This window comes from Jaculus jaculus, chromosome 8 (genome assembly GCF_020740685.1).
Source record: "Jaculus jaculus isolate mJacJac1 chromosome 8, mJacJac1.mat.Y.cur, whole genome shotgun sequence".
Lineage (NCBI taxonomy): Eukaryota > Metazoa > Chordata > Mammalia > Rodentia > Dipodidae > Jaculus > Jaculus jaculus.
In genome coordinates, this window is record NC_059109.1 from 56,372,859 (window position 1) to 56,391,325 (window position 18,467).

An 18,467-nucleotide genomic window follows, 5' to 3' on the forward strand; every position below is an offset into this window, starting at 1 on the left:
AAAAAAAAAATTAAATTTAAATTTAAAAATAAACATTTATCACTTCATAAAAGTGGTTTGTACTAGATTTTGTTGTTGTCATCATCATCATTGTTTTGTGACAGGGTCTCATTATATACCCTGGGCTTCTAACGGCCTCACCTCAGTCTCCCAAGTCTTGAGATTATACAGGCAGGACTCATACTCTGGCTCTGTTCTGCTCTTCTTCCCCTCCCCTCCCCTTCCCTCCCTCTCTCTTCTCTTTATCTCTTCTCCTCCCCTCCCCTCTTCTCTCTTCCCCTTTCCTTTCCTCTTCCCTTTAGTTTTTCTTTTCTTTTTTGAAAGAGAGAGAGAATGAATGAATGAATGAATGGACACTTCAGAACCTTTCAGCCACTGTGAATGAATGCCAGTCGCATCGCCCCCTTGTGAACATGCATGGCATTTTATGCTTGTATCCTTGCATCTCCCCATACGTGGGATCTGTAGGCTTCTCAGGCAAGCTCTAAACCATCTCTTCAGCCCTCTTTTCTTTTTCTTTCTTTCTGGCTTTTTTTTTTTTTGGTTGTCGTTGTTTGTTTGTTTTTCCATGTAAGGTCTCACTCTAGCCCAGGCTGACCTGGAATTCACTGTGTAGTCTCAGGGTGGCCTTGAACTCACAGAGATCCTCCTACCTCTGCCTCCCCAGTGCTGGGATTAAAGGCGTGCACCACCACACCTGGCCTTTTTTTTTTTAAATGACAACTTCCATAGTTGTAAATAATATCCCACGATAATTTTCTCCCTCCCCCACTTTCCCCTTTGAAACTCCACTCTCCTTCATATCCCCTCCCCCTGTCAGTCAGTCTCTTTTATTTTGATGTCATGATCTTTTCCTCCTATTATGATGGTCTTGTGTAGGTAGTGTGAGGCACTGTGAGGTCATGAGTATCCAGGCCATTTTGTGTCTGGAGGAACACGTTGTAAGGAGTCCTACCCTTCCTTTGGCTCTTTCTGCCACCTCTTCTGCAATGGACCTTGAGCCTTGGAAGGTGTGAAACCAAGGGCCTCAGCAATGGCCTATAATGTTTTAGGGGCATCAGTGACCTCCCTGACTAACAACTCACTGGAAGGAATCCCATCCCTGGCACTGAAAATTTTCCAGCAACAATCTATGGCTTCTGAGTGTTCCATTGTTCAAAATGTAGGTTTTCATATGACTTATTTATGTCCTCTTAGATTTTTTTTTTTAATTTTTTTTGTTCATTTTTATTTATTTATTTGAGAGTGACAGAGAGAGAAAGAGGCAGATAGAGAGAGAGATAGAGAGAATGGGCGCGCCAGGGCTGCCAGCCACTGCAAACGAACTCCAGACGCATGCGCCCCCTGTGCATCTGGCTAACGTGGGACCTGGGGAACCGAGCCTCGAACCGGAGTCCTTGGGCTTCACAGGCAAGTGCTTAACCACTCAACCATCTCTCCAGCCCAGATTTTGTTTTTTTGAGGTAGGGTCTCACTCTAGCTCAGGCTAGACCTGGAATTCGCTATGTACTCTCAGGGTGGCCTTGAACTCATATGATCCTCTTACCTCTGCCTCCTGAGTGCTGGGATTAAAGGTGTGCACCACCATGCCTGGCTTCCTCTCAAATTTCTTTTTTTTTTAACAGAATTTGACCCTTTTTTTTTTTTTTTTTTTAATTTTTATTAACATTTTCCATGATTATAAAATATATCCCATGGTAATTCCCTCCCTCCCCACCCCCACACTTTCCCGTTTGAAATTCCAGTCTCAATCATATTACCTCCCCATTACAATCATTGTAATTACATATATACAATATCAACCTATTAAGTATCCTCCTCCCTTCCTTTCTCCACCCTTTATGTCTCCTTTTCAACTTACTGGCCTCTGCTACTAAGTATTTTCATTCTCACACAGAAGCCCAGTCATCTGTAGCTAGGATCCCCATATGAGGGAGAACATGTGGCGCTTGGCTTTCTGGGCCTGGGTTACCTGACTTAGTATAATACTTTCCAGGTCCATCCATTTTTCTGCAAATTTCATAACTTCATTTTTCTTTACCGCTGAGTAGAACTCCATTGTATAAATGTACCACATCTTCATTATCCACTCATCTGTTGAGGGACATCTAGGCTGGTTCCATTTCCCAGCTATTATAAATTGAGCAGCAATAAACATGGTTGAGCATGTACTTCTAAGGAAATGAGATGAGTCCTTTGGATATATGCCTAGGAGTGCTATAGCTGGGTCATATGGTAGATCAATCTCTAGCTGTTTTAGGAACCTCCACACTGTTTTCCACAATGGCTGGACCAGATTGCATTCCCACCAGCAGTGCAGAAGGGTTCCTTTTTTTCCACATCCCCGCCAACATTTATGATCATTTGTTTTCATGATGGTGGCCAATCTGACAGGAGTGAGATGGAATCTCAATGTAGTTTTAATCTGCATTTCCCTGATGACTAGTGACGTAGAACATTTTTTTAGGTGCTTATATGCCATTCGTATTTCTTCCTTTGAGAACTCTCTATTTAGCTCCTTAGCCCATTTTTTGATTGGCTTGTTTGATTCCTTATTAGTTAACTTTTTGAGTTCTTTGTATATCCTAGATATTAATCCTCTATCAGATACATAGCTGGCGAAGATTTTTTCCCATTCTGTAGGTTGCCTCTTTGCTTTTTTCACTGTGTCCTTTGCGGTGCAAAATCTTTGTAATTTCATTAGGTCCCAGTGGTTAATCTGTGGTTTTATTGCCTGAGCAATTGGGGTTGTATTCAGAAAGTCTTTGCCAAGACCAATATGTTGAAGGGTTTCCCCTACTTTTTCCTCTAGCAGTTTCAAAGTTTCCGGTCTGATGTTAAGGTCTTTAATCCATTTGGACTTAATTCTTGTGCATGGCGAGAGAGAAGAATCTATTTTCATCCTTCTGCAGATATTTATCCAGTTTTCAAAACACCATTTGCTGAAGAGGCTGTCTCTTCTCCAATGAGTATTTTTGGCATTTTTATCGAATATCAGGTGGCTATAGCTACTTGGGCTTACATCTGGGTCCTCTATTCTGTTCCACTGATCTACATGTCTGTTTTTGTGCCAGTACCATGCTGTTTTTGTTACTATGGCTCTGTAGTATAGGTTAAAATCAGGTATGGTGATACCACCAGCCTCTTTTTTGTTGCTCAGTATTATTTTAGATATTCGAGGTTTTTTATGATTCCAAATGAATTTTTGGATTGTTTTTTCTATTTCCATGAAGAAAGCCTTTGGAATTTTGATAGGGATTGCATTAAATGTGTAGATTGCTTTAGGTAAGATTGCCATTTTCACGATATTGATTCTTCCAAGCCAGGAACAAAGGATGTTTCTCCACTTTCTAGTGTCTTCTGCAATTTCTCGCTTGAGTGTCTTAAAGTTCTCATTGTATAGATTCTTTACTTCCTTAGTTAGGTTTATTCCAAGGTATTTTATTTTTTTTGATGCAATTGTGAATGGGAGTGATTCTCTGATTTCATCCTCTGTGTGTTTGTTGTTAGCATATATGAAGGCTACTGATTTCTGTGTATTTATTTTGTATCCTGCTACATTGCTGTAGGTTTTGATCAGCTCTAACAGCTTGCTAGTAGAGTCTTTAGGGTCCTTTATGTATAGAATCATGTCATCTGCAAATAATGATAACTTGATTTCTTCCTTTCCAATTTGTATCCCTTTTATGTGTGTCTCTTGCCTTATTGCTATGGCTAAGACTTCCAAAACTATATTAAATAGAAGTGGGGACAGTGGACACCCTTGTCTTGTTCCTGATTTTAGTGGAAAAGCTTCCAGTTTTTCCCCATTTAGTAATATGTTGGCTGTAGGCTTGTCATAAATAGCCTTTATTATATTGAGATATGTTCCTTCTATTCCCAGTCTCTGTAGGACTTTTATCATGAAGGGATGTTGGATTTTGTCAAATGCTTTCTCTGCATCTAATGAGATGATCATGTGATTTTTGTCCTTCAACCCATTTATGTAATGTATTACATTTATAGATTTGCGTATGTTGAACCATCCCTGCATCTCTGGGATAAAGCCTACTTGGTCAGGGTGAATGATCTTTTTGATATACTCTTGTATTCTGTTTGCCAATATTTTGTTGAGAATTTTTGCATCTATGTTCATGAGGGAGATTGGTCTGTAATTTTCTTTTTTTGTTCTATCTTTGCCTGGTTTTGGTATCAAGTAGCAAGTTTCAGGCTAACCAGGAATAGTGTATGTGTGTGTGTGTGTAAAAGATTGGCAGTATTCCTAAGGAACAGTTCTCAAGATTGTCCTCTGGCCTCCAAATACACATGAACACGTGTACAAATGTGCACACACACAAGAGCAAATTGAAAAGAACAGTAATGAGAACGTTAACTATCAAAATAAGAAGTTGTAAGCAAAGGTATAATTGGAGTTAATGGCCTTGATACTTTTATTATTTATTTTTATTGCCTGCTTGATTAGATATGTGTTTTTAAAATTAATTTTACTCATTTACTTGAGAGCAACAGACAGAGAGAGAGAGAGAGAATGGGTGCATCAGGGCCTCCAGTCACTGCAAATGAACTCCATGCACATGCAGCACCTTGTGCATCTCACTTACGTGGATCCTGTGGAATAGAGCCTCGAACCAGGGTCCTTAGGCTTCACAGGCAAGTGCTTAACCACTAAGCCATCTCTCCAGCCCCTGGATGTGTGTTTTATTACTGTGTTCTCATTGAAACATTGCAAATGATGCAGTAAGTTCTCTTTGACTATCCTCCACTTGCCTGATCTATCTGCAGACAGCCATGCTTATGGGTAGCCTCTTCCTATGCCTGTTTGAACATGTACCCAATATATAAACAATAGATCTTCAAAAGGGATCATTTTTACCAATTCCTTCTTTTGGGGACAGATTAGAACTTGGCTGCATAATCCAAACTTAAGACACTAATTACCCCTATTTGATCCTTCCTGAAGAGGGGAGTAAGGGTTCTGTTGTGTATTTTATGTTTATGTTACCATGTATTTGATTCTATAATTTGCTCACTTCTTAGCACATGTAGTTTGTTTTCACATAATTTGTTACAACTGCTGTTTTATAGGGCTATTATTTTGTTTGATTTTAGGTAGTTAGATTGCTTCCCATTTTTCCTAGTTACAGTTTGTCTGGAAATTTTTGTATGTACCTCCTTGTGTAGTTGGATCAGTAATTCTCCTAGCATAGAATTCAACAGGTGAAAGGTCTGGGTCGACATTTTAATATATTTGGCACATTCTCCTTCAAGGTGGCTTTATCAGTTCCTATTTCCAATAATGTCTGAGCATTCTCATCTTACTTACTTATACTTGACAATATGTTATTATCAAACTTAAAAATGAGGCTGGAGGGATGGCTTAGCGGTTAAGGCACTTGCCTGCAAAGCCAAAAGACCCAAGTTTGATTCCCTAGGACCCATGTAAGCCAGGTGCACAGGTGGTACACGTACCTGAAGTTCATTTACAGTGGCTTAAGGCCCTGGCACGTCCATATTGTCCTCTGTCTCTCTCTCTCTCTGTGTCTCTCTTTCTCTCTCTCAAATATGTAAAATAATTTTTTTATTGACAATTTCCATAATTGTAAACAATATCCCATGGTTATTCCCACCCTCCCTCCCCTCCACTTTCCCCTTTGAAACTCTACTCTCCATCATATCTTCTCCTACTCTCATAATCTTTTCTTCCTATTTTGATGGTCTTGTGTAGGTAGTGTCAGGCATTGTGAGGTCACGGATATCCAGGCCACTTGGTGTCCAGAGGAGCATGTTGTAAGGAGTTGTACCCTTCCTTTTGCTCTTACATTCTTTCTATCACCTCTTCCACAATAGACCCTGAGCCATGGAAGGTGTGATTGAGATATTTCAGTGCTGAACATTCCTCTGTCATTTCTTAGCACCATGGTGCCTTCTGAGTCATCTCAAGGACACTGCCATCTGAAAAGAGAAGGTTCTCTAGCCAAAAGTGAGAGTAGCATTAATATATGGGTATGAACATTAAGAGAAGGGCTTATTGAGCAGTTTGGTGAGCATAGTACATACATTTATCCAGACAGCAGCAGACATTACACCCCTATGGCTTATGACTACCCCTGTTGTAGGTTTTCAGTATCAGAAATATATTCCCTCCCATGGAGTGGATCTCCAGTCCAATTAGAGGGCAGTTGGTTTCCCCCATAACAGACATGCCACTATTGTACCCGTTGGCTCATTTGGCCTGACTGGCCAAATATAAGGCTTGCAGTGTCCACTATTGAGTATCTTCACTGGTGATTTCTCTCTCTCCCATTGAACTGCATGCAGAATGGCTTTTTCCAGCTTTCTGTCAGCTGGTCAACATGGAAGAGGTTTTCAGCTCAGCTCCAGCAGGATTTCTCAGTGACCTTGCAGCCCAAGTATATGGAGTCTTCAGCAATAGGGTCTTACCATCGATTCCTTGTGGGAAGCAAAGGGCCTTGGTAATGGCCTGTAATGTTTGGGGAGTATTAGGGACCCCTGGCCAACAACTCACTGGAAGGTATCCCATTTCTGGCATTGGAAATTTCCTAGTAACCATTTATGGCTCCTGTGTGTTCCATTGTCCTAAAAAGTAGGATTCCATATGAGTTATTTATATCCTCTTAGATTTTGATTAGCTCTCCCTCCACATTTCCTTTCAAATTAAATTTTGTAAAAAATTTAAAATGTATAGGCTAGGGTTGAATCTCAGAAGTAGAAATGCTTGCTTAATATGCATGTGGCCATGTTTTCAATTCCTAACACTGCAAATTTAATAACGGTCAAACAAATTTAACTAAATTTTTCTGGCTCCTAGGTAGTGTAAGGATGAGCTTTTTTCTCTTACTTACCGTGTACATTTTATCTTATGCAAATTTCCTGTTACTAACTCTTTTGAGACCTTGTCTTAGTGATTTATAGAAGTTTAAAAAATGTATTTCTGGGCTGGAGAGATGGCTTAGCAGTTAAGCGCTTGCCTATGAAGCCTAAGGACCCCGGTTCAAGGCTTGATTCCCCAGGACCCATGTTAGCCAGATGCACAAGGGGGCGCACACGTCTGGAGTTCGTTTGCAGTGGCTGGAGGCCCTGGTGCGCCCATTCTCTCTCTGTCTCTCTGCTCTTTCTCTCTCTGTCTGTCGCTCTCAAATAAATAAATAAAATTAAACAAAAATTTTTTAAATGCATTATATTTTCTCCCAATTTTTTTTTTTACATCTTTTATAAGGTTTTGCAATTAAAAAATTTTCAATGAAAGCTGGGTGTGGTGGCACACGCCTTTAATCTCAGCAGTTGGGAGGCAGAGGTAGGAAGATCACTGTGAGTTCGAGGCCACCCTGAGACTACATAGTGAATTCCAGGTCAGCCTGGGCCAGAGTGAGACACTACCTCAGAAAAAAAAAAAAAAAAAGTTTTCAATGAAACTAGGAATGGTGACTCATACCTATACTCCTAGTACTTGGGAAGTAGTGATAAGAGGATTTCTACAAGTTCAAGGATTTCCCGGCCTCAGTGAGCCCTTGTCTCAATGAAAGAAAAGAAGTAGGGCAGGGAGGGAAAAAGAAAAGGAGAGCTGGGCATGGTAGCTCATGCTGTTAAACTCAGTATTTGGAAGGCTGAGGTAGGGGGAGTTCAAGGCCAGCCTGAGTTACAGAGTGAGTTCCAGGTCAGCCTGGGTTAGAGTGAAACCCTGTCTTATAAACAAAAAGTTTTGACAAAGCAAGACATTATTCCGAGTCTTACTGGAGGCAGAAGCTTGGTGAGCTGTATGGTAAGCAAGAAACACTGCCTCAAAGGAGATGAAAAACAAAGACTACCCAAAAGTTGTTCTCTGATCTACACATTCATATTCATACACCAAATCAGTAAATATGTTTAAAAATGTTAATGAAGACATTTTTTGAAGATAAAGAAATAACAAAAATATAAAGGAGCTGGGCATGGTGGTGCACACCTTTAATTCCAGCACTCAGTTGGCAGAGGTAGGAGGATTGCTGTGAGTTCAAGGCCACCCTGAATTCCAGGTCAGCCTGAGCTAGAGTGAGACCCTACCTCAATACAGATAGATAGGTAGATAGACAGATAGATAAGGGCTAGGGAGATGGTTTAGTGGTTAAGGTGTTTGCCTGCAAAGCCTAACAACTTTGGTTCGATTCCCAGTACCCACATAAAGCCAGATACACAAGGTGGCACATGCATTGGGAGTTCATTTCCAGTGGCTGGAGGCCCTAGCCATTCTCTCTTTCTCTCCTTACAAATAAATAAAATATTAACTATATATGTGTGTGTGTGTGTGTGTGTGTGTGTGTATAAATACATATATATGAATAAAGCAATAAATGAATATGAATGAATAGATCTGTGTATATAGTATAATATTTATATTAAATGCATATTATATGTAATATAGAAATGTAATGCTTTTTATGTTCTTTACACTTTCTAGATTTTCTACAAATATATATATATCCAGAAAAAAATAGCCCAGTTTTTGTTGGTATAGTAAATATAACTTATACTATATATAAAATTTTATGCTCTGGTTCTTTGTACTTTGAACAATCTGAATTTCTAGTAAGAAAATAAATCAAAGCAAGAAAGTTTGTGGAGTTCCTTTTAAGGTCAAATTACTAAATACATTTTCTGTTATTTTTGTATACTTACAATCTACCAAAATATAATGATAAAAAAGCAGTGAAAACATTTGTCTTCATTTCTGGTTGTTTCTTTTGGTAGCAGCCCAGTAATCGGTGACTCCTCTAGAATTGCTTTGGGTCCTAAACGAGGCCCAACTGTGACTGAAAAGGAGGTGTTGACATGCATCCTCTGCCAAGAAGAACAAGAGGTGAAAATAGAAAATAGTGCCATGGTATTATCTGCTTGTGTCCAGAAATCCACTGCTTTAACTCAACACAGAGGAAAACCTATAGATTTATCTGGGGGTATGTATTGATCCATGACTATCCCTGTGCCATTTCCCTTTCTGCCTGTGTAATTAAAGAGTTATATTTAGTTCTTATTTGCTCATATCATGTACTCATAAATACAACAGACTACATTTTTATATTTCATCTTGCCTACTTGCTTTGGATTTTTGTTTTAATTTGTGGGTGTGTGGTATGTGTAAAGTATATGCATTATGTGCACGTATGCATACTCACATATGGAGGCCAGAGTGAGGATCATTCATGTGCTTTACTTTCTTGAGATGAGTCTCTCACTGAACCTGGAGCTGCTGTCCTTTTTTTGTTAGATTGGTTGTCCAGAGAGCTCCTGTGATTCTGCAGTCTCTCCTTCCATTTACACAGGGACAGGAAGTTGAACTTCGAGTGATTCAGGCCTGTTGCTTATTCAGCAAACACTCTTACACCCAAAGCCATCTTTTCAGCTCTTGTCCACATTGTTCATTCAGTCCAACTGTCTATGTTTTTGTTGTTGTTGTTGTTGTTGTTGTTTGTTTTTATTTATTTATTTGAGAGCGACAGACACACACAGAGAGAGAATGTGGGTGCCAGGGCCTTCAGCCACTGCAAACAAACTCCAGATGTGTGCACCCTCTTGTGCAGAGGCTAACGTGGGTCCTGGGGAATTGAGCCTCGAACCAGGGTCCTTAGGCTTCACAGGCAAGTGCTTAACCACTAAGCCATCTCTCCAGCCCTGTCTGTGTTATTTCTGTTTTGCTGATCCATTTGAAAGTAGATTACAGACATGACAATATCTAACTATTTTTGTATGTATTTATTAAAACTGAGCATAATCTATCATACATTTACCATATTTAAGAAAAAGTAATTCAGGAATATCATCTGGCTTAGTGGTTAAGGTTCTTGCCAGCAAAAACAAAGGACCCAGGTTTGATTCCCCAATACCCATGTAAAGCTAGATATATAAGGTGGAGCATGTGTCTAGGGTTTGCAGTGGCTGGAGGCCCTGGCATGCCCATTCTATGTCTGTCTGTCTGTCTGTCTCTCTCTCTCTCTCTCAAATAAATAAATAAAAACAACCCAAAAATTACTTTGATAAAATCTGATTAAAATTATTCTTTAAGAGTTGGGCATGGTGGCAAGCACTTTTAATCCCAGCACTCAGGAGACTGAGGTAGAAGAATTGCAGTGAGTTCAAGGTCACCCTAAGACTACATAGTTCCAAGTCAGCCTGGGCTAGAGCAAGACCCTACCTCGAACCTGCCCCCCAAATGTAAATGAAATACAGAGTTGTCATTTATCCATACTAGTTGTAGAATCAAATCTTGTAGTCTTACTGCTTTGTTCTGATATATATATATATATATATATATATATAATTTTTTTTTTTTTTACTTTTTCAAATAATTTATTTGAGAGAAAAAGAGAGAGAGGCAGATATGTATATAGAGAGAATGGGCATGGGCATGTCAGCACCTTTTGCCACTGCAAATGAACACATGTGCCATAGCTGGCTTATATGGGTCCTGGGCAATCAAACCTGGGTCCTTTGGCTTTGCAAGTGAGTGACTTAAACACTAAGCCATACCTGCAGCCTATTTTTACTTTTTTTTAAGATCACATTCCCATGTGACTTTTTTTTTTAATAATACAAGTCAAACTTATTAAGAGTCCTTCATTTTCTTTATTTGTTTATTTGAAAGAGAGAGAGAGAATGGGCATACCAGGGCATCAAGCCACTGCGAACAAACTCCAGACACATGCACCACCTTCTGCATCTGTGTGGGTCTTAGAGAATTGAACTGAGGTCCTTTGGCTTTATAGGCAAACTCCTTAACTGCTAAACCATCTCTCCAGCCCATGACATGCTTTTTTAAAAGCATTTTTATTTTATTGGCAAGTATATATATAGAGAGAGAGAAAATGGGCAGGCATACCAGGGCCCTCTGCCTCTACAGATGAACTCTAGACATATGTGCCACTTTCTGCATCTGGCTTTACATGAGTACTGGAGAATCAATTTCAGGGTATCAAGCTTTGCAAGCAAGCACCGTAACTACTGAGCCATCTTTCCAGCCAAACTCCCATATTCTTTTTTTTTTTTTTTTCTGGTTTTTCGAGGTAGGGTCTCACTCTGGTCCAGGCTGACCTGGAATTAACTCTGTCATCTCAGGGTGGCCTTGAACTCATGGCGATCCTCCTACCTCTCCCGAGTGCTGGGATTAAAGGCGTGTGCCACTAAGCCCAGCTTAAACTCCAATATTCTTAACAGTAAAGGAAAAAAGGTGTTCAATTGCAGTGGCATGAGGCCTTGATACACCCATCTCTGTCCACTTGCAAATAAATAATTAAAAATTTTTTTAAAAATGGGGGTTGTAGGGCTGGAGAGATGGCTTAGCGGTTAAACGCTTGCCTGTGAAGCCTAAGGACCCCAGTTCGAGGCTCGGTTCCCCAGGTCCCACGTTAGCCAGATGCACAAGGGGGCGCACGCATCTGGAGTTCGTTTGCAGAGGCTGGAAGCCCTGGCGCGCCCATTCTCTCTCTCTCCCTCTATCTGTCTTTCTCTCTGTGTCTGTCGCTCTCAAATAAATAAATAAAATTTTTAAAAAAAAAGGGAGCCGGGCGTGGTGGCGCACGCCTTTAATCCCAGCACTCGGGAGAGGTAGGAGGATCGCCATGAGTTCAAGGCCACCCTGAGATGACAGAGTTAATTCCAGGTCAGCCTGGACCAGAGTGAGACCCTACCTCGAAAAACCAAAAAAAAAAAAAAAAAAAATGGGGGTTGTAGAGATTGCTCAGTGGTTAAAGCCATGTGTTTGCAAAGCTTGCCAACCCAGGTTCAATTCCCCAGACACCCAATAAAATAGGACAGCATTTTTTGGCAGCAGCAACAACCCAGTTTGCATATGCACACACATATATGAAAATAAGTAAATATTTTAAAAAGAATATGTATCTTGCTATCATATTTTGATACTTAGACATTGCTAAAGTGAAATCTTGTGATTGAAATTTTAGACCTGTTAACTTTTTTTCTCCATTCCCACCCCTTTGTAACTTTAGAAGACATAAATACACACCTCTTATTTTTCTGTCCTGAACCAGAAACCCTGGACCCTCTTTTTATGGATCCAGATTTGGCACATGGAACTTATACAGGAAGCTGTGGTCATGTAATGCATGCAGTGTGCTGGCAGAAGTAAGTTGTCCCTCTGACATGTTCTTGAAAAAGACTAGGAATATTGAAGTTTCACTACAGGCCACCAAAAGGCATGTTTTTTTCATGTCTTTCATTTCTTTTTTCCTTATTGGAATAATTGAAACATTTTAAATTATTAACCCTGTTTGCATGATGAGAAATTAATGTATGAGGTTAACCAACTTAAGAGTTTTCAAAGGCTGGGAGTACATGATGTCATGCATGAGGTCCCTCGCTTAGTCCCTAGCACTCCAAAATTTTTTTCCTATTTTTATGTGCTTGCCTTCCACAAACTAATCAGTTATTAATTCAAGATTCATGTAGGAAAAGCAGTAATCCTTACAAAATCTCAAAGTATGCAATGAAAAGTACCTTTGAGATAGGACAAGAAATTCATCTCTAGATAAAAATTCCCAGACTAGTCTGCCTGGCCTAGAGAGAGACCCTCAGGGGGAAAAAAAAAATTCCCAGCTGAGTGTGGTGGGTGACACACGCCTTTAATCCCAGCACTGGGAATCAGGTAGGAGGATTGCCTTGAGTTCAAGGCCACCCTGAGACTACATAGTGAATTGCAGGTCAGTCTGGGCTAGAGTGAGACCCTCCCTTGAAAAAAAATTCCCAAATGTAATTCCTGAGAAATCTTTTTGTGTAGAGTTTATTCATTTGGCATTTTATTAGAAATACATAATTTTCATATGATAGCCCTCATTCTTACTACTATATTTGTCATTAGGAGTAATATCTATAATTACATCTCCAAGGAAGTGAATCAGGGCAAAAGCTAAGATTCTCCAGATTTATTTAAAATTGTATCTACTATAATTGATTTTTCAGTTTACCCTGAAAGAATTAAGTGTGTACTATAATTAAAATTATGACATGTATTTTTGCATGTGAGGTCTAAAGATACTTACTAGGTCCAAAATTCTAGATCTTTTTACTTAGGACAAGTGCAGATACCTGTGTACAAGTAGAAGTACATCTTTGGAATTTTGCAGGTATTTTGAAGCTGTACAACTGAGCTCTCAGCAGCGAATTCATGGAGACCTCTTTGACTTGGAAAGTGGAGAATATCTTTGCCCACTTTGCAAGTCTCTGTGCAATACTGTGATCCCCATTATTCCTTTGCAGCCTCAGAAGATAAACAGGTATATTTTAACTTGTGTTTTAGTTTTTTTAATTAAAAAAAATGTCCTTAAACTACCAATTAGTTACTGTTTTGCTAAATTATTAGTTTCCCTTTTATACCTGAAAGGAATTAATGTCATTCCATAACTTGTGTCATGCTCATTTTGGAGCTGGAGAGATGGCTTAATGGTTAGGAAGCATGCCTGCAAAACCAAAGGACCCAGGTTAGATTATCTAGTACCCATGTATAGCCAGGTACACAAAGTAGCACATGCAAACTGCAGTCCTTTTGCGGTTGCTAGAGGTCCTGACATGCTCATTTTCTCTGTCTGCCTCTCTCTTTCTCTCTCTCTCTGTCTCTCATAAATAAATAAATGCCCATTTTGGTGTTTAACAGAACTAAGGTACACATTTTCTCAAAGTGCTATGTTGTGCATTTATTTTCCAATTTCCATTTAAAGCAGAGCCCTGAAGATCCAAACACTCCTAGAGAACTGTGCAATAAAATTAATGATAAAAATTAATAACAATACTAGGTCTGTCATAAATCTTAAATTTTCTTAAATTTTATTTCTTTATTTAAGAGAGAGAGAGAGCCGGGCATGGTGGCTCACGCCTTTAAATTTTTTTTTTTTTTTTTTTATTTGAGATCGACAGACAGAGAGAGAAGGACAGATAGAGGGAGAGAGAGAGAATGGGCGTGCCAGGGCTTCCAGCCTCTGTAAACGAACTCCAGATGCGTGCGCCCCCTTGTGCATCTGGCTAACGTGGGACCTGGGGAACTGAGCCTCGAACCGGGGTCCTTAGGCTTCACAGGCAAGCACTTAACCGCTAAGCCATATCTCCAGCCCCATAAATCTTTTTTTTATAATTGTTTTATGAGAGTGTGTGTGAGAGAGAGGGAATTGGTCTGCCAGGGCCGACAGCCACTGCAGTCGATCTCCAGATGCATGCACCACCTTGTGCGCATGTACAGCCTTGCACACTTGTGTCACCTTGTTTTTCTGGTTTACTGGGACCTGGAGAGTCAAATATGGGTCCTTGTGCTTTGTAAGCAAGCACCTTAACTGTTAAGCCATCTCTCCAGCCCCCATCATACATCTTTTAATGTGTGAGCATTTAGAATTTCAAAACTTTTATGTGGATATCTGTTTTCAAGTTTAGTCTGGGCTGTATAGTGTGTGAGACTCTGTCTCAAAAAAAATTATATTCCAAGGCCGGGCATGGTGGCATACATCTTTAATCCCAGGACTTGGGAGGAAGAGGTAGGAGGGTTGCCATGATCTCAAGGCCAGCCTGAGACTACATAGTGAATTCTAGGTTGGCCTGGACTAGAGTGAGACCCTGCCTCACAAAACAAAACAAAACAAATATATATTCTGATTATGTTAGTTGCTTTTCTTATTGCTGTAACAAAATGCCCAACAAAAGCAACATAGGAAGAAGAGTTTACTTGGACTCACAGTTTGAGGTTCTAGTACAGCATGACGGGGAAAGCATGGAGGCAAAAACATGAAGTAGCTGGTCCTATTGGGTCCATAGTCAGGAAGCAGAGAGCAATGAATAATCATCCTTAGCTAGCTTTCTCCTTTTTCCCTCAGACTGGGAATTCACTATGGAGTCTCTGGGTGGCTGCAAACTCACAGTAATCCTCCTACCTCTGCCTCCCCAGTGCTGGGATTAAAGGTGTGTGCCACCACACCCGGCTTGTACTTTATTTTTTTATTTTATTTTTTGGTTTTCTGAGGTAGGGTCTCACTGTAGCTCTGGAATTCACCCAAATTCTCAGGATGGCCTCAAACTCATGACAATCCTCCTACCTCTGCCTTCTCAGTGCTGGGATTAAAGGTGTGTGCCACAGCGCCCAGTTTACTTGATTTTTTTTTTTTAAGCGACAAAGAGGCAGAGAGAGAGAATGAGAATGGGCGCATCAGGGCCTCCAGCCACTGCAAATGAACTCCAAATGCATGTACCACCTTGTGCATCTGGCTTACATGGTTACTGGGGAATCAAGCTTCAAACCAGAGACCTTAGGCTTCACAGGCATGCACTTAACTGCTAAGCCATCTCTCCAGCCCACTTGATGTTTTTAATACAACCATTTCTTCAAGGAAAGACTCCATCATTCACCTTTGCAGATTGACTTTGTACAAAATGGAGTTACTAATTTCTGAATGTCATTTTTTTTCCAGTGAGAATGCAGAGGCTCTTGCTCAACTTTTGACCTTGGCACGGTGGATACAGACTGTTCTTGCCAGAATATCAGGCTATAATATGAAACATACCAAAGGTTTGCCTAAATCTATTTTGATTGCACTGTATCTAAATCTGTAATATAAAATTATCCTGCTTAAAATATGATTTATAAGTACATATTTGTTGAATATCAGAAAATAGGTTCTTTTTTTAAATTTGTTTTGTTTGTTTGTTTATTTATTTACTTTTACTTTTTATTAGCATTTTCCATGATTATAAAAAAATATTCCATGGTAATTCCCTCCCTCCCCCCACTTTCCCCTATGAAATTCCATTCTCCATCATATTACCTCCCCATCTCAATCATTGTACTTACATATTATACAATATTAACCTATTAAGTACCCTCCTCCCTTCCTTTCTCTTCCCTTTATGTCTCCTTTTTAACTTACTGGCCTCTGCTACTAAGTATTTTCATTCTCATGCAGAAGCCCAATCATCTGTAGCTAGGATCCACATATGAGAGAGAATAATGTGGCGCTTGGCTTTCTGGGGGTTCTTTTTTTTTTTTTTTGTTTTTGTTTTTCAAAAATCTCACTCTAGCCCAGACTGACCTGGAATTCACTATGGAGTCTCAGGGTGGTCTTGAACTCACAGCGATCCTCCTATCTCTGCCTCCCAAGTGCTGGGATTAAAGGCGTGGGCTACCACGCCTGGCTAGGAAATAGGTTCTTAATCCAAAACTGTTTGGCTAATATCAGTTTACTCAATTCAATCATTTTTCCTACTGGGAAACAAAATAGAGTAAGATTGCCTAGATTTAAATCTTTGATGTAAAATCCATGTAATTCTGTAATATCCACTTATTAGCTGTGTGATCTTGAGCATTAGTTAAGCTCTCTGTGCTCAACTGTCTCATTTGCATGTTGGTGTTAACATTAATACCAACTTCATTGTTGGAATAATTGAGTTGCTACAGGTGAAATAGAATATCCCATAGACATGATAAGTGATTTATAAATGCTAGCCATTGCCATTACTCATATTGTTGACATGGCATTAAACTGTTACAATTTACCTGAGGTACATATTTTATATAGTTAAGAGACAGTGTAGCTGTTAAGGGAAATATGCTTTAAGAAATAATAAAATCAGCCGGGCGTGGTGGCGCACGTCTTTAATCCCAGCACTTGGGAGGCAGAGGTAGGAGGATCACCTGAGTTCCAGGCCACCTTGAGACTACAGAGTTAATTCCAGGTCATCCTGGACCAGAGTGAGACACTACCTCGAAAAAACAAAAGAACAAAAAAACAAAACAAAAAAAAAAGAAATAATAAAATCACTTAAAATATTTGGTGAATAAAAGTGTTATAATAGGTTATAAGTCAATAAATGGAGGCAAAGTCCAATTTGTATATTTGTTTACATTTAAAAAAGGTTCTTAGCTGGGCATGGTGGTGCACATCTTTAATCCCAGCACTTGGGAGGTAGAAGTAGGAGGATTGCCATGAGTTCAAGGCCACCCTGAGATTTCGTAGTGAACTCCAGGTCAGCCTGGGCTAGAGTTAGACCCTACCTCGAAAAACCAAAAATAAATAAATAGATAGGGTTCTTAGCTGGGCGTGGTGGTGCAAACCTTTAATCCCAGCACTCGGGAGGCAGAGGTAGCAGGATCACCACAGTTCAAGGCCACCCTGAGACTCCATACTGAATTCCAGGTCAGCCTGAGCTACCCTGAAAAACCAAAAATAAATAAATAAATAAAATAAACAGGATTCTTGCTATCTTTCCCAGGCTGGCCTCAAACATCTGGTCGCAAGCAATCCTCCCCTTCAGCTTCTTCCAAAGCTGGGACTATAGTCATCTTTCACCATTCTTTGCTTAAAAAAATTATTCAGGATGGGTCAACAGTTAAAGGCAGTTGTTTGCAAAGCCTGATGGACAGGTTAGATTCCCCTGTATTCACTAAAAGCCAAATGAACAAAGTAGCACATGCATCTGGAGTTATTTGCACTGGCAGAAGGCCCTGGTATTACCATACTCAATCTCTCTATTTGCCCTTGCCCCAAATAAGTAATAAATTTAAATATTTTTAAGTTATTCATGGGGGCTTGAGAAATGGCTTAGTGGTTAAGGCATTTGCCTGCAAAGCCAAGGGACCCAGGTTCGATTCCCCAGGACCCACAAAGACAAGATGCACAAGGGGCACATGTGTCTGGAGTTCATTTGCAGTGGCTGCAGGTCCTGGCGCGCCCATTCTCTTTCTATCGGTCTCTCTTCTCTCTATCTCTGTGTCTGTTTGCAAAGAACTAAATTTTTTTTAAAATGTTCTTTTATGGGGGGTTTGCTGGAGAGATTGCTTAGCAGTTAAAGGTACTTGCTTGAAAGCCTGATGGCCTGGGTTCAGTTCCCTAGTACTTACCTAAAGCCAGATGTGCAGAGTCACCTGCATGTATCTGCAGTTGATTTGCCGGGGCAAGAGGCCCTGGTGCACCCATTTTCTCTTCCTCCCCCCTTTTCTACTTGCAAATTAATAAATAAAACATTTAAAAAGTCATTCAAGGGCTGGAGAGATGGCTTAGCAGTTAAGGTGTTTGCCTGCAAAGCCAAAGGATCCCAGTTAGATTCTCCAGGACCCACGTCAGCCAGATGCACAAGGGGGCGCACACATCTGGAGTTGGTGTGCAGTGGCTGGAGGCCCTGGCATACATTCTCTCTCTCTCTTTCTCTGCTTCTTTCTGTCTCAAATAAATAAATAAAATATATTTAAAAAAAATTAAAAATTATGTGTAGGGGCTGGAGAGATGGCTCAGCAGTTAAGACGCTTGCTTACAAAGCATAATGGCCTGGGTTTGATTTCCCAGTAACTACATAAAGCTGATGCACAAAGTAGAACATACATCTGTAGTTCCTTTGCAGTGGCTGGAGGCCCTGGCATGTCCATTCTCTCCCTGTCTTTCCTCTCACTTTTTTCTTTTCTTTTCTTTTCTTTTCTTTTCTTTTTTTTTTTT

General features: G+C 40.0%; 1 protein-coding gene across 2 annotated transcripts in view; it reads left to right on the plus strand.

Moving 5' to 3' along the window:
* Window positions 1–18,467, plus strand: part of Ubr1 (ubiquitin protein ligase E3 component n-recognin 1) — a 199,927-nt gene that overhangs the window by 127,316 nt on the left and 54,144 nt on the right. Inside the window, exons 30-33 of one of the 2 annotated variants that reach the window (XM_004660885.2) lie at window positions 8,746–8,951; window positions 12,039–12,132; window positions 13,131–13,280; window positions 15,453–15,550. In XM_004660885.2, the coding sequence (XP_004660942.1) occupies window positions 8,746–8,951; window positions 12,039–12,132; window positions 13,131–13,280; window positions 15,453–15,550 (548 nt within the window). The remainder of the gene's footprint in view (window positions 1–8,745; window positions 8,952–12,038; window positions 12,133–13,130; window positions 13,281–15,452; window positions 15,551–18,467) is intronic. The other variant, XM_045156215.1, reaches the window with a different exon arrangement.